Source organism: Chelmon rostratus, chromosome 1, assembly GCF_017976325.1.
Source record: "Chelmon rostratus isolate fCheRos1 chromosome 1, fCheRos1.pri, whole genome shotgun sequence".
NCBI lineage: Eukaryota > Metazoa > Chordata > Actinopteri > Chaetodontiformes > Chaetodontidae > Chelmon > Chelmon rostratus.
Window position 1 is genome coordinate 4178213 of NC_055658.1, and position 16938 is coordinate 4195150.

Below are 16938 nucleotides of genomic sequence, written 5' to 3' on the forward strand. Positions count from 1 at the left end.
TTGTCTTTCTGCTCATTTGTTCAGCTGCCTCTAATTTTCCCTCCTCCTTTACATTAGAGCGGCTGGGGTCTCGTGGTGCAGCTCCGTGGCTGGACCACCAGAGGGCACAGCAGACCAGGTTTTGGTGGCTGGTGCAGTCCTGCTCTGAGGAGGCTGCATGTTGCATTGCAGAGAGAAGCAGTGAATGTCATTGCATGTGTTCAGGGAATTTGTGGGTTTTAGTAACCTTGTATTGTTTACTTTCAAGCCGACAAAAACACAAATAATATGTGAAAAACTATTTAAAAAATGTAAGACTTTTTCGATGCCTGGTCAAAATGTTTTAGTCTAGAGGGGACTTTGTATTTTTAAAATCCTGTCTCTGTCGTCCGCCTCTTCAAAAGGAGGTTTAGAGAAGGACTCATGCTGCTAGTAGGGATTCAGTGTCTTGCTCAAAGGCACTTTTAAAAAAGGACGTTATGCGTCATGCCATTGTTTGTTTCCTCCCCCTTGAAATGTACAAAATTAATTCTAAAATGATTCATTCTGTAATAAATAAACATGTCCTGTCACATGGATTAAGCTACTGATTGCTGGTTTATGTTATATAAAATATATACAGTCATGATACTCAACTATGCTGTCTACAAAGTAAGTAGTGCTGATGTATTTAGTCCGTAAACTGAACATTTCCATCAGTTTGGATGACTTTCGATCACTGTGATGTGATTATCTTTAGATTCTGGACTGTTGTTGGACAAAACAAGCAATATGAAAATCAAATGGAGTCTGACAGAGTGCAATCAGCATTTCTCAATATTTTCCGGCATTTTATAACCAAACAATTAATAAATTAACAGAAAAAGTAAGCAATAGAATCATCGATAAAAAAACAAAACTGGTAGTTAGCCCTACTTTTAAACAAAACATATACGAACGAATGCTAATGTAACAGCTTGTCCCCTCATTCTCATGCATCCTTCTGTTTCCTGCTAAGCATCTGTGCTTATGTATGTGGGTGTGTTAACGTCTGCGTGTGTGTCAGCGTGTGCCCAGCAAAGTGTGTGTGTGTGTTTGTGGGTGTGTGCTTTATGCGGGGCGAGCGTGCTATGGCCTCCCTCTTTCTCTCTCCTCAGCTCTTATGAATCGATGATCATGTGGTGTAAGGGAGATAGATGGCCCCCAGCTCCATCTTGTCTCCTCTAATTGTAAAATATTAGTTACATTAGACTCTGGCCCATGATTAATGGAACTTATTTGGAGGGTGGACTCTCGCACACACACACACATACTTTCTTCTTTCTTTCTTCCTCTCTCCTTCTCTTGGTTACCAGGGGCCTCCAAAGTCTCTTCCTGAAAGAATTGAGTGATTTCACTTAAAGCGGACAAATAGGCTTCCCCCGGTAGAGAAAGTGAAGGAGAAAAATACAGGAAAGGGAGAAGAGGAGGAGGAGGAGGAGAGGAATTGAGGAACGGAGATAAGAAAGAGGGGAGAGCTTATGAAAGGGGGTAAATAACAGCTCTACCGGGAGAGGTTTTAAAAAGTTATGGTGTTGGTTGGATCCGAAGGGATTTAAGCTCCTTGGCAGATAATTCTGCGTTAGATTATTCTGTATGCAGGATCACATCCACAAAATGCAAAACACGATCGAGTCCTGATCGTGTTTACAAGCTGATCTCTGTGAAAAAGGGATATTTTTGTTTAATGCTAATGCTACCTGCCCCGCAACACGCATCCAAAGAGTTGGTAAGTTCAGACAATGAGAATGTTGAAGTGTGCACCGCGGCACGCCAGCAGTTGAAGGTTTTTCTGATTGTTTCAGTCAGTTGTTCAATTGTCTACGAGTGAGAGAAACGCCTGCATGTACAGACACGCGGACATCATTTTTCCACTCCTGTTTTGCACAAATTAGATGCGTGTCCTTGAGGAGCACCTGGTAAGGGCAATGTGACACACACACACACACACACACACACACAAACACACACACACACACACACACACATCACTTTAGGCTGTGTGTTAATAACACTCACTGTTCTTCAGCTGCAGCTTGTCTCACACCTGCTACCAGCAAAAAATGTCATCTTGCAATGCCATCATTGTGAAGATTGTCATTTTATACAGGCACATCTTAAGTGTATTTGTGAATTGCTTTGCAGCACAGCACAGCAATCCGATTTTTTTAGGGAGCACGCAAGTTTTATCGTTTTATTGATACAGACATATTGTTCACAAGTGAAGGGGAAAGTGACAGGGGCATACACTGTATTTGATTGACTTGGTTCTTGCTGTGCAGGTCATGCCAGCAGCAGTCACACCTCACCAATGAAGTAGTGTTGTTTTGCATAGCCTGGTTCTAAATATGTACCAAAAATAAACCAAATTATTAATGAAGTTTTTGTATTTTTCTGTCTGTCTTCACAACTTCTTCCAATACAACAAAGACAAAAAAAAAACAAAAAACTAAATAGTTTGTTTGGATGCTTGTGTTTTGGCACATTTCCACAGACGTGTTAAGGTGACTAGCAATAGAAAACAACTCAGAGATCATGTGCAACACTTTTGCAATAATAAATCTTAAATGTGCTGAACACAAAGCGACTTTAACCTTATTTGTAAGGCATGTTTTTTATTTTACATACTACATTTACACAAGGCAGCTGCTCACAGTCTTGTAATGTAGAAAGGGGTGTACTGTAAGCAGGAAAATGCTGCTACCACCATATGTGCAGAGATTAAACACAAAGACAGCCTCGTGCAGCAAGACACTTACAGCGGTGGAAGACGTTTTCAGAACTTTTACTTCAGTTAAAGCAGCAATATCCCAATATAGAAATACTTAACCTAATGTCTTTCATTCAAACCCATATTTAAATATAACTACAGGTACTATCATCAAAAAGTACTCAAGCGTCAAAAAGTAGCCTCATCACTTAATTTATACTCCATTGCATCTTTCAAATAACAAAATCTTCCTCTCTTTCAAAACACTACCACCACTACAACAGCACACGAGATGCATCTCGAGCTGTATGAACAGTGTAGGAGCTTCAAAATGAAACACTTACTTGCCCTTCGAGGTGTCTGCGTCTGGTTTTCTTGGCAGTAAAATTCTTGATTACCTCCATGAAGCCCCGTTGCCAAAGACGTTGCTGCCAGCGGACACTAGCATCAGATGTCTCAGTCGCTCGCGATGCTTTAGCAGAGGCAAAGCTGAATGTGCCTCCTGAGGCACCATGCTAACTTTAGCGCTAGCCGCAGCAGAGACGCCGGTAGCTGAGTCACATGACTCGTACCTGCTGCTTTACCACTTTGAAAAGCTAACTTTGATATTTCTCTAAGTAACTTCTGGAATTGCTTTTCTTTTTCTTTCTGAGCCTTTAACTGTTGAGCAATTCTTTCAATTTCTTGTAAATTAGCGTTGAGCTTGTTGCATGTTTCGATGTCGTGATCCGCGGCATTCAGCCTAGACACGTTAAAAACACGTCTTTTAACCTTTTTTCTCTTCTATTTTCAAATCATGCACAATAATGAGGATGTAATAGATCACGTTTCAGATGCAGGAGCTGAGATGAACTTTATTCCCTTTAATCTACAACTGACTGGCAGTAAGTGAGCAGTTTAGCTTCGGTGCTTTGCTCGGTCTGTGAGGGTCCAGAGTAAAGCCTTCAGTGTCATCACCCAATTCTCCCCGCTGTTCAGACCTTCCAGTCACAATGTTGCTTCAGCCTCTCGACCAGTGATGGGATCCTGTGACACACTGGGGCCCTTGAGGCGGAAGTCCTCTAATTGAATTTTCAACAGATATACTGTATATAGTGTAAACATGTTTACGGTTTAACGCTAAATTAACGTACTTTGATTGTAAATGCGTGCTACGTCACTGTGGTCTCTTGATGCCTGAGACAAATGGCTGCCACAGGAAACAATAAAGACTGTAGTATTGTAGCTCTAATCAGCAATAACTAAAGCCACCCTCCTTTGGAGCGCCTATAGCGAAATCCTGTGTCTCAGTCTGCCTGTGTGTTTTCGGACTGTTTCTCTAACTTTGAGCTGTTGCCGCTGTGTGTCGAGGTCAAAGGAAGTTCATGATGATTAATGCAGCAGAGCAGCCGATGCTCTTTGTGTCAGAATGTGAGTGAGAAGCAGGTGGCCGGCATATCTATCAACCCCCACTGCCCTCCATTTTTTTTCTTTTTTTTTCTCTTTATTGCTGAGAGACGTGGATGACAGCCTGCGCGCATGCACACACACACACACACACACACACACACACACATGCACCGACACATACAGAGACGCACGCACACACACACAAACACACATGCACGCTCTCATACAGACACACATGCAGTTGGGCATCCATTATCTGTGAACAGTGACAGGTCAGCAGCAGATTGTGCCTCCCTCAGTTCAGCAGGGACTCTGACTGAGGGAAAATTAGGCGAGGTTGGGCCCAGAGTCTGCATACACACACACTCTCTCTGTCACACACACACGCACACACACACACATACACTCTGCAAAAGTTAACCAAAGTGATACAAATGACTTGCTGAGTGAGTTAGTGAGCAAACGGGTGAGTGACGGAAAACATGACTGAGCTTTGGTTGGTTTGACTGATGATATGAGCGAATGAGTGACTGAGTTTCTTGCATTCACTTATTCACTTAACATGCAAAAAACTGAGCGAGTGAAGGAAAGAAAACTGAGTGAAAGAGTGCGTGAGGTGAGTGAGACCCACTGAGTCAGTGTGAGTTTCAGTGATTCACTGAGCAAAGCAAACAGATGAGTGAAGGAGTGTGTGGAGCAAACTTTGAGCTCAAGCACGAAAAAGAACAGCAGAAAAGAGGCAGAAAAAGTGAAAATAGAACAAGAGATGAAGACAGAAAGGAAAGAGCTGCTATTTTGGGTTCTTATTAACAGGTCCTACTGGTAGAGCAATTAATAATCTAGTTCAGTATTTAACATGGGACCTAGTCCCTGGTGGGGACGTTTTAGCTAGCTTTGATGCTGAAAGAGCTCCTTCCCCTGCACCCCTCTCCCCCCGCAGTTCCTCTTCTCTCCTTAAGTGCCTCCCCTGGTGTTATTTGCGTGTTGGTTTTCTCTAGTTAAGCTAGGAAACAGACCAAATCACTATTCCCCAAACTTCAGGCCAATTTTCTATCAACACGCCAGCTCGTTGAGGGAAATGCTCTTAATTCATCAGAGGGAATCTAGAGAAGGAGAAATTCCCTCCAGGCTGTTTGAAGTAATGTAAATGTATTTATTTTTGGAGGGGGTTGAGAGTGGGGGAGGAGTTTAAAAAAAGAATGTATATTCCAAAAAAGCAATGGACACAAAGCCGCACAGTCAAGCATGACACATTTACCAGAAGCCCGTAACATTTAAGACTGCCTTATACTTTTACTTCATCTTTTTGCTTCAGATTTGTTTGGGCAAAACCCACAGCCTGACTGCTAACTAATACATGATTCAAAAAACACATAATGTGCTCTGCAGATACGAACAGCAACCACATTCTTGCAGTCATAATTGGGTTTTGTTTTCACCGCTGACCCGTCAACTCTGATGCAATTCGCCACAAACATCATGGAGCTTCCTCTCAAAGTCCGAACTTGTCCATAAATCCAATTAGAAATCACATAAAAAGGGCACGCAAAGGAGCTGCTGTGGCCAAAGCCGCGATGCAAAATGCATTTACAGGCTGAAAACAAGGAGGTGTACATGTCTTAAGGTTAACATTCAGATACTGAGCGTTACCATCCTTCATGAGGTTTCATCACCTGTCACCAGATGTGTTGGGTCGTGCAGGATAAATTGACTGAAGCACAGGTGTTATTTTTTACCTCGCCGTCAGATAATGACGCCTGGTACCTTGTACAAACTGACAGTTGACAGAAGTTGACAAGCTCAAATAATCATTCTGATCTGAACCTCCCTCCATTGCAGGCCCATTTTGAAATATTACAATATGGCCATATGAGCTATTAGCTATACTATAGCATTTTTCTCTCAACAGTTTTCTCATTTTCTATTCACTTCAGTCACTTCAGTTCAGCCTAGCATCCATCTGTGCCTCCTCCCGCTACGTGCAACATCGAGTGTTTGAAACAAAAGCATTTCTAACTCGTATTTCCCAACATCTAAATACACAAACTTTTTGTGAAAATAACAGATATCCACTAATAACTGAAGCATGATTTCATGAGTGAAACACCTCTGAAAAGTATTTTTCAGTGTACATGCATTGGCATCCATGTGTCTGTGTGTGTGCGGGTGTTGCTGCAGTTTGCTGAGTAATCTGGGAGCCTCAGCATGCATGCAGGTTATTGGACAGATGGTTTAGCACATTTAATTGCTCACACCTTCTGTGTGTCTCTGTCTCTCTGCCTACAAACTCTCTGTCTGTATCTCAGTCTATTTCACATTCTCTCCCTCTTTTCTCACTAATAGCTTCCTTAAATTGTCACAGACTTGTCTTTATAAGCTTGACTTTACACTATACTTTTAAATAAATATCTGTCTCTTCTGTAGTATGCGCACATTGTGTGTCCTTTTGTATAAAGACCATGCCAACTGTTGGTGTGTGTCATGAATTCAAAACACAATTAATGATGCCCTCCAGCACTAATACACACACACACACACACATACAAATCATCATATTTCCACAGTTTTCTCCCTTGTGTTTCACATCCACACACACCTTGTGCACATGTTCACATTGCGGAAGCACAACTGCACATATAGAAACACAAGAGAGCATGTATTAATGCGCGCATGTGCAAAATGTTAGACACAGAAACACGCTGCCACACACACACACGCATATACAGTGGCACATAAAGACCAGGAACAGCGTGCTGGCATCCAACCAAACGCTTCCATCCTTAAATGCCATTTGATGCCAGCGCTGCCATCTGTTGCCGTCTTAAGATAGCTCCTCTCACAAGGCGCAGGCGAGGCAACACTTTTCCAAGAGCTGCGGTGTACTTTTCACATATGGCCACAAAACACTCAATATAAAGACAGTTTCGGTAAGCTATAACTTCAGTGCAATAACTGCCTGTCCTTCCTGTCACTCCTCACTGCCACTTCAAATCAAATAAAGAGCCACGGTGGCTCAAGAATCTGTTTGACAAAAATAGGTTTTCAGCAAATAATCAAGATATCTGAATGGAAGGAGAAGCGAATACCAGTTCAAATAAATTATTCTTTAATTTTCTTTTGAAATCTCCATGTTCTTCTGTCCGATGAACATATTGTTAAATAATGATGCAACACAAGAAAAAAAATATAAAAAAACAAAGACGGTAAAAAAGAGATGACAGAACAAGAGGGAAAAAAGGAGCAACACCTAGAAGAAAAGTAGACGAGAGATCGAGTGGTCCATCCTTACTTTACCTCCAGTAGAGTGTACGAGTGTGTGTGTGTCTGCGTGAGTGTGTGTTCATAGGCAGAGATAAAATAATTACAGCAGGCCAGGGGGGTGATTGAGGAGTGGAGTGGGCTGTGCATGTGTGGCAGGTTAAGCATGGGCATGTTAGTGGCAGTGGTGCAGACACACACACACACACACACACACACACACTCCTCCACCCACTGAATCCTCTCCTCCTGCCTTCCTCTTCACTTCCTTTCCCCCTTTTTCCTCTGATCTCCATGCAGAGGGCCTTAGGGGGTTAATTAACAGGCTTAGATAATGCCACGTTAATGAAAACAAGACCACTGTTTCTTCTCTCTCTCTCTCTCTCTCTCTGTCTCTCTCTCTCTCTCTCTGCCTCTTCCGTCCTTCATTCTTAAAGGCTTTTGGCACCCAACCCAAAGTGTCTGTGCACTTAATAAAGGCAAAAAGAACAAACCAGCCAAATAAAGCAAAGTAAGAATGCATTGCACAGATTGTACAATGCCATTGGTGAGCAACATATACGTAACTTATAGAAATATACAGTAATTGGAGGATGAGCCTAAGTACGATACAGCAAAGGTTAAGGAAAGATTGTGGTTATGGCAAATGAATTATTATGATGATAGATCTCACGAGACAAAGTGTAAAAGTAATGGCTATACAGTTGCACTAATATGAAGCAACGGGTTTATTATATAAACTAAACTTTGGGTTTATTTTATATAATCTGATATAGAATCAGATTAGGTTGGACAACTCTGCTGCTAAAATCCGTAAAGATTATGCACAGATGTTCGTTCTTGACCTTTGGGGAAAAAAAATTGTGTTCTGTGTATTGTAAAGAGAATCGAAGCTCAAATCATCTTTTAACACAGTCTTCGTTCAGAACTTTTGAGACAGGATGTCATGGTCCTGTCACAGTGCTGTGTTCTTTTTGTTTCCCTCCTGTGCTCCTCCAGCCTGCCCTATCCACGTGTAACCCCAGTCCCAGGTAGCTAATTAGTAGTGACTGACAATAGATTAGGGTGTTGTAGTACACTGGAACGGGGCCTGAGTTCGTCTGGATTTGTCGCAATATACTAAATAAGAATATGAAATAATTTGCCGGTGCCTCCAATAATATCTAAGAAGTAGCACAAATTTAGGTACTTCCCTTTTAAAGTGTCTTAACTAACCTGTATTTTAAGTAACCACAAAGTATTAACCTTATAATTAAAACACAGATTTAGTTTAACAGTCATAATTGTTTATTACAAAGTTATAAAATATTATTCAAATCAAGTAACTGGTTCACTGTTGACCTTCAAATGTGTACTGGTAACAACGTTCAAAAACCACACAAGGATCTCACAGTTTTGACCCACATTAGATCAGTGAAGGAAGGTGAAAATGAATGAAAATGAACATAAGCTAAAATGTCCACAGCTCACACTCACACACACACACTCACACTGGGCTATTAAAGTAAATGAAAAATAAAACGTTGCAGGCCCGGTCGATGCTAGTGAGCGGTGAGGCCAAAAACGAAAGGCTGTTTCACTGGGTTACCGGCGTAAACTAAAAGAGCACGTGCAAAAGTACTTACAAATCCAACAGTCAGAGATGTGGGGGATGGGGAAAGAAAGCGCAGAGGGCACGATGTAATTTCAGCGGTCAGGGTGAACGGGTAGCAGGAAACACGCTCTCAAGTACAGCAGCTACAGTCTCTCTCTCCTGGTCCAAGGCTCTCCCGGTCCTCACTCTCTCCCTTATGGCAAATGTCCAGTCCTGAATCAAATAATTCCTTTTAATATCAGCGCTACAGGCTAACTCATGGTAAAAACCCACGGTACATAAACAACACCATTAGCAATTGCTAGCCGCAATGCAAAATCAACAGTATGAAAGGCTATGAGCGTGCGAGTTAACAGCTAGCAGCAATTAGCATTTTAGCTCGTTTTTACACTTTTTAAATAACAGTAAGTACATAAAACACATTAATTTACCTCTGGCAGCTTCTCAGAGTACACACACTTCAACCACACGATGACTCTTCGTCAGTCGTGGGAATTTTGTGTTTCGTGAGTGTTTTTACGTTACAATTACAGCTCTCATGCTTGACACCGATAAGACGGCTCTACTGCTATCAATTGATGCGCCGTAGTTGACCCTAAGCACCTATAACCACTATGAATTGTTTTCTAAATCTCTGACTTAACTGTACATAGAATTACTTTTTAACATGTTATAATGCAACATTTTTAAAACATATTTACAACTTATGAACTGTTATTTATCATCAACTCAAAACATTTTAATCTCTGTAAATAAAGGAATGAAATAAGCGCCACAGGGCTACACACGTTTGCTTCATGTTCATCCAGCCGACCAGTCTCCAGTCTACTCCTTGGCCTGCTAGCAACCAGTGGCCTGTGGCACCAGCAACACACAAGTTCTCTCTTTAGGTTAGGTGGCACACTAAATGATGAGCTGAAACTAGTCACTCACTAAAGCCGCCTCGATGTTCTGAAGATGTGAGGTTCATTTTATTTACTCTGCCAGAAAGTCCAAACCATTACTGCAGAAAAGGACGTTTTCACTTCCTGTGGCCAATCAGTGAAAAGCACTATTCTTACAGCAGTGTTTATTAGTGTGTTGTCTCTGGTGCCCAGTGGTCTCACCTTGATACACTACAGCAAAGAGGCTAACGGGCTAAAAAAAAGCTAGCGTTAATCACCCAACAACAACAAAAAGGTATGTAAACTAGGACGAAGCATTATGATTGTGATAACTACACAACCTTAACCTACAGCTAGTGCGAAATAACAACTGGTATCGAGAGGCGATACCATCAACAACACCAATATACCAATAACAGTTCCCTATTACTGGGCAGGTATATTTACTCGCTAACACTATAATGTCGAACGTCAAATTTACCTCTATAACATAGCATAACAGTGTAATGCTATGTTGACGTTTGTTTGTGTGCTGTTGCAGGAGTAGTTTGTTTAGTATCACAGAAGTGTAGTGCTGATTTAATTGGCTCCTCCTCATCCTCTTAGTTATCCCACCTTTCAAAACAATGCTCCATCCCAACTGCTATTTTGTGGTGGACACCTACTAAGGGATAGATGTAAGATTCATGTTGTCATTTATGCCTATGTTAGTTAGACATTTCCTTCAAAATAGGTTCCCTTTGAACCTACACATAGCAGGACACTAGTTTCTAGCTAACACCAAGCATTGGGCCTGCTAGCCTGCATCTTCATCTCAGTCAGACAGCATTAGTCCTACAATCTTCTTCCAAACCCCAACTAGCCACCAGCCTGTTAGCCTTCTGCCAGTTCCAGCTCCTGAGCCGGCTTGCCATCGGCCTGCTAGCCTCCTGCCACCTCCAGCTTATGGTCAACTAGCCGCCATCCCTCTGAATGGCTTTGCATGTCTGGAGATCCTCCTGACTGTCCTGCAGAGTGGCTCCACCCTTCAGTTCTTCCTCTGGGCCACCTGCCTGGAGCCTCTGGCTCCGTCTCTGTGCTGCCTCCAGACTACCTGCTGGGGTCTCAGGCTCTGCCTCTTTCCTGCCCCCAGGCTGCCCATCTGAGGTCTCCAGCTCCACCTCAGTCACGCCCCTGGGCCCACCACCTGAGGGTTCCAGCTCTGCCCCTGCAGATCTACAATGTGTTTCCCTCCTGTGCTCCTCCCCAGTCTGCTTTTCTCTCCACACCTGCCCTGCATCAGCCTCGTTAGTCCTTCCCTGTTCCCAGTGTTTTCCTCAGCCAAACAGCCCCTTCCTTGTCCTCCTATGGCATCACCTCATCCTCTCACCTTTAGTTTAGATAGTATCTTAGTCCAGTTTTCAGTTCAGTCTTTGTCGATTAATCTCATCAGTTCCTGTTCAGTTTTTGCTGTTTTCAAAAGAGTTCAGCATTTGATTTGCCTTCCTGCCATCTCCTGCAAGTCAGTCCAACTGCCACACTCTCATCTGTGACACAGGGTCACGGTCGATGACCAAGAGCCAGCTGACCCAAGGGAAGATCTATGTGGCCATTCCCGTTAAAATCTCCATCCATATATATGACCACCTGTTATCATGTGACTGGGAAGTTCACATTTAGGTGCCGTGATGACATCTGTCACCAAGCTGTACTTGCTTATGAAGAGGTGAGATGCAGCTGAAAGCTTTAGATCATTAGTAAGTGCACCTTTGAGCTTAGATTGTCATCACCACCGCGTTCAGTTGACACACTGTCAAAAGTCTGTCAGGTAACTTGTGAGACGCATTTGCAACCCCTATTTTGCTTGTGATTGGGACGTGTGAAATTAGAGCAACCAAACACAAAAAAGTCAACCCCTAAAGTAGAATTTGAAGCAAGCAATTGTATCAAAGTACTTTCTCCGTATTCCACCTAACTGTAGCTGTAAGGCCAAGGAACACCATCATCAAAGTCATATGGTATATCCAATATATTGTGATTATAAGGAGAATAACAGAGTGGATAGAGATAGATAGCGACTGATATGGGATTAGTGGAGTGCTGGACGCAGGAGGAAAGAAGGAAGTAAAGGGGACAAAGGTAATAGAGACAGATAAAGAAAGAAAGAGAAGTTTTAATGAGGTATATAACTACAGAATGTTCATTCAACTGATTTACTCATCTGTGATTATCTCAATGTGTGTTGCTGACATTTATAGTGGAATCTGTATCGGTATATACTCAAATATTCAGTCTCACTAAAGAAAGGAATCACTTACTGTAACTCTCTTGTTTTGCTATCGTGTTCTCAATATTTGGGTTGCTAAGCACTTCGTGCTGCGGTGTTTATTGTCTTTTTTCTGCCATATTTGGTGCTAAAAGCCGATTTCTGAGTAACAGGCAACAATTTGACATTTTATCCTGTTTGAAATCCTGTCTTCCAGAAATTCTGTATATAAAGTACTAATTTGTTTTGCCACAAAGGTTTCAAAATGTAATTGCCTCCCAGATTATGTTTGATCTCCAAGTTTTTTGTGTGTTTCTACCGATCACAGGGAGTTAGGGTGGAGGGTGAGTGTACAGATCGTAGGTACCAGAGACTGCTTTCTAGAGACTGCAAGAAAAGCATTTGCTTGAGGTTAGGAAATATTGGGATTGATAAAAGTCAATAAGGTAAACAATATGTGATCAAGACCATGCTGAGTGATCACTAAGTTTGAGACCATATGAAAATGTTCAATCATGCTGTTGTTGCTAAGAGGAGATATTGTTGGGAAATATTCATTAAAAATGTTTCCTCTTCATGTTGATTGGGAAAAAATGTTTGCTAATTAGCAATATAATAACATATGAGACAAGGTTGCCAAATATCTGGATTTAAATGAAAAGCCTTTCTTGTTGTTTGCCTGTTTAACTCTGGTTTTAATGCTGTTTAGCTACTCTGCTTATAAAATGCACGACTTCTTTTGTGCCTGTTGGGTACAAGTGGGTGCAAGTTGAATCACTATTGTGTGACACAGAATTGCATATCAGATCTTGATTGCCAAAACTGGAATTGAAACAGTGGATCATTTTAACACTCATTACAAGAAAATCATTTTAATCCTCAATAACACATTACGGTTGTGACTAATGTGATGGAGTGACAGAGAGAAGTGTGACTGAGGGTAGATGGACAAAACAAGACAGAAAAGAGTGGTAGAAAGGGTTTAATTTAACAGAACGGTGGTTCATTTTGTGCTGCTGGGCCACAGTCAGCATGTGGGCTGCTTTGGTTCCTGGCACAGACCAGAGGACATGGATTAATGATGGCAACTTTGGCCATTCACAGTAGCTGGGCATGTGGATTGTTTAACGCCTGTGGGTTTCTGTGTGTGTGTCTGTGTGTGAAAGTGAGTGTAAGAGAGACAGAACCTCTCTTTTTTTATTTTGAATCCATAACAAAGTATAGCCTGTGTGTGTGTGTGTGTGTGTGTGTTTGTGTGTGTGTGTGTGTGTCTCTAACTTGTTCAGCAGAAGTCAATTTCAATTTCCAGCCTAACTCGAGTTTATACATCCTATCCAAACTTTTTTAAAGCCATGCAATTCAAACCACAATCGCTCTCGTTTTTACCTAAACATCTCCCCGGAGATAAAACCGAGCTTGATTTGTATTTATTTTTAAAGTCCATGGAGACAAACAGTAAGCACGCAGGGAGAGAGGAAAAAAAAAACGAGTTGAGTTGTTTGGGGGCATAACTCGCTCCCTCTCTAAGTGTAAAATGGGATGGGATATTCTGCCTCTCGGACTTAACGTAATGTAAGAGAGTGTGAAATTAAACTGCACACGAATAAAAGGGACCCTTCATTGTGTGCCGCCGACTAGCTTATCTGGAAATTCAGACAACTGGAACATCCAAAGCCTCCAAACTTGTAGCAATCCCCTTTGTGTGGCTCCAGAGCAAACAATGTAATATCAGAAAGCCGGAGAGGCTCCAAATCCTGTGTCAGATTGCCGAACACAAAGTAGCTGCCGCCGTGCATCCTGCGTTGCCTCGCTGCATCCTCGCATCATGCCTGTGTGTGTGTGTGTGTGTGTGTGTGTGTACTTCTTTATGCTTAATATTAGCAGCCTGTGCACTCGCCCCCTCTAACTCCATGTGTATGCCATCGAGTGCTTCGAAAAGATTGTTTCCTCTTTAATTCTTGGCCTTTTACCTATTGATATTCCTTGCACCTATCCCCACGCCTCTTTTAAACCCCATATGTTAATTAGATTTAGAGCGTCTCAAATTGAATAAGAGATAAAGGAAAAAAAAAGAAAACGAGGATAACGGCAAATGTACTGTTATTAATAACCTAAAGTACTGGAGAGGGCTCAAACTCTCTCCCTTCATTCTGCCCCTCCCTCTTCCTTCCTCCCTCCCTCTCCATTTTGTTTTGTCCTCTCTGTCTGTCTGTGAGTGAGTGAGCTAAGTGAAGTGGGTTATGATGGCGGTGTAATCGGCATCCCTCAAAGAAACGGCTGGTGCTATTAAGGGCCATTGTGTTTGCTGCAGTGATGATCAGATTCAATCTAGGGAGAACATTCTGTGCTGGAGCTGTGGCAAGGGGGGGAGATAGAGAAAAATACCTTGCCTCGTTCTGCTCTGCTATTGTGTTCAAGGGACTAGATGTATGCACACTCTTCAAAAGATGCATATCGACTCAGGGAGCTGCAAAAGTTTAGCTCAGATGAATTTGTAGGAGCTCTCTGACTGCACAAAATGAGGCGGGTGTTAAGTGTTGGGTAATGTTTTGAGGATATATTTGTTTCAATAAGGACCTTGGCTGGGCTGCTCGGGCGGTGCAGATGAGAAAATCACTCTTCCTCTGCTCTTTGTCCTCAACTTTACCCTCTTCACCCAATCTCAGATTCTCAGGCGAATCCCTCATGTTGTTACCTTTATAAGGGCCAAAGGAAGCCTGAAGGCCTGAGAAGTCCACTAGTGGCCAGAAGGGTGGAGGTTCAAGTTAGGGTTACAGGCCAATATACCAGGCTTTTCATTGAATATCAGTCATTTTCTACACTGTTGTTATGAAGGAAGGAAAGCAAGGAGGCCTGGTGACTGCCTCGTGGTAAGAAGGTTTGGACTTTGCATGTTCTCTTCATGTCTGTGTGGATTTCTTCCTCCACTGTCCAGAATCATGCAGGTTTGATAAATCAGAGACTCAGCTGCCATTCTTAGAATGATTTAATTACTCAGGACGCTGATGAAAAGCTTTGCTGTCACATGATGGTCTGTGCTGCTTCAGAGGGCGTCCTTCCTTCAGAAGGGAAGAGAATAGCAGAACCAAAACTCTGCTGAAATGAAATGTACCATATGTACACTCATAACACCATGGAGCAATGCTTTGATTCGTGGGTCCTGTTTTGTTTTACTGTTTGCATGTCATGCCACTGATCAACAGGTGGTGGTAAAGGCCAAAGAAAAGATGCAATGCACCAACAAAGTGGAGCAAAGAAGATGATTGCAAGTTAGCAATTATGGAAGTAAATTATATGGGTTTCAAATTTTTTAAGAGATTTGAAAATGTTTCATGAGAAAGGGAATGCATTCGACCGGGGACTGCTGATGCTCTTCTCCTCCATGGCAGTAACACCAATGTGCCCTTTTACAAGGCACATAATATCTACCTATTACTGCAACTGATCCTAATAGTAAAATATATTGTCAGTATTGGTTAGATATCATTGCCCTTAACTCCAAGCAGTAGTTAACCCCAGTAGCAAATATGATGTTGTATATTTGGATCAGTGCTTCTCAAATCTTCTTCCTTTGTGCCCCCAAAACTATTGACCCAATGGCTCCAGAGTGAGAGGATGTTTGTTGAGTGTTCATACACTTTGCCTCCACTGTAAGCAGGATCTTCCTATGGTGAGAGAGAAGCCTCTAATTGGAAAAATCACTCACTATTCTATCACTACACTGCACATCTTGTAATAATAAATCTTTAGCAAATTAGATTATAGTTACATGGGGACCCAAAGGACCTTTCCTGAGACCTATTGGTTTATTAAAATGGTTACAATATTCTGTTGTTCTGTTCCTCTCTCCAGGCCAGAGACCATTCAAGTGCAGTTACTGCCCCTACAGTGCCTCCCAGAAGGGCAACCTGAAGACTCACGTGCTGTGCGTGCACCGCATGCCCTTCGACAACAGCCAATATCCCGACCGGCGCTTCAAACGCTCGCGTCCAGAGTCCGACGTCTCCGAGAAGAGCCCCGACGCTGTTGGTGTCGCTGCATCTAATCAGCCAATGACAGGAGTGGATGGAAGCCACGGGAGCGACATTGCGTTGTTTGTAGAGGACGCCTTGTCTCGTCACCTGGAGTGAAGCTGAAGGGGGGTTTGGATCTGACAATGTGTCATCTGAAATGCCGTAGATTTGGACCATCACCCCTCAATGCACTTGAGTGACTCATTTCCAACAGACCTATGCTGAAGACTCCGACAAGACAACGAGATAAAAGTGGAGGACTCTTCTTATGTTATAAACACAAAGTAAACATACTCTACGTGTGTTATTAGAAGTCTGTGAACATTAACTAAGAAAAAATCATAATCTATGTATTTGTGATGCAGTGATTCAGATTTTTTTTTTTTCCTGAGCACAGTGGATTGTGTGTAAGAATGGAAAAGATGATGACAAGGTGCTAATGAAATGCTCGTTTTCAGACAACTCAAGGAGGAAGGAGGGCATGAGAAGAGGGAGGCAAGACAGAGTAATCCAAAATCATTAAGGAGACTTTTCTCCAAAAATAATGCTTTTATCAGAAAAATGATCTGTGTAAACGATTTAGTAGAACAGTTATTGTGGGGAGGATGGAGGAGGCTTCTGACTGCCACCCCAGAACATAACACCGGTGGCTGCCGTTTTCCCAGCGCTGTATGCGTGTGTATGTGTTGTAGGGTCAGTGGCGGCGATGGTGGCGTGTGTGTCAGGGGTTGGGGGGGGCGGCATTGGTGCCAGCCTGACTGGAGCTGTCATCGCAGAGGAAATCAATTCAACAACACACACACACAAACACACACTCAGAGTCCTACACTGGTAACCCGACTCTGGAC

The 16938-nt window shown here is 42.4% G+C and overlaps 1 protein-coding gene across 4 annotated transcripts in view; it reads left to right on the plus strand.

Moving 5' to 3' along the window:
• Positions 1-16267, plus strand: part of znf536 (zinc finger protein 536) — a 218457-nt gene extending 202190 nt beyond the window's left edge. For all 4 annotated transcript variants that reach the window (XM_041945162.1, XM_041945077.1, XM_041945246.1 and 1 more), the window contains one exon: positions 15930-16267. In XM_041945162.1, the coding sequence (XP_041801096.1) occupies positions 15930-16207 (278 nt within the window). In that variant the 3' untranslated portion in view covers positions 16208-16267. The remainder of the gene's footprint in view (positions 1-15929) is intronic.
• The last annotated feature ends 671 nt before the right edge of the window (positions 16268-16938 follow it).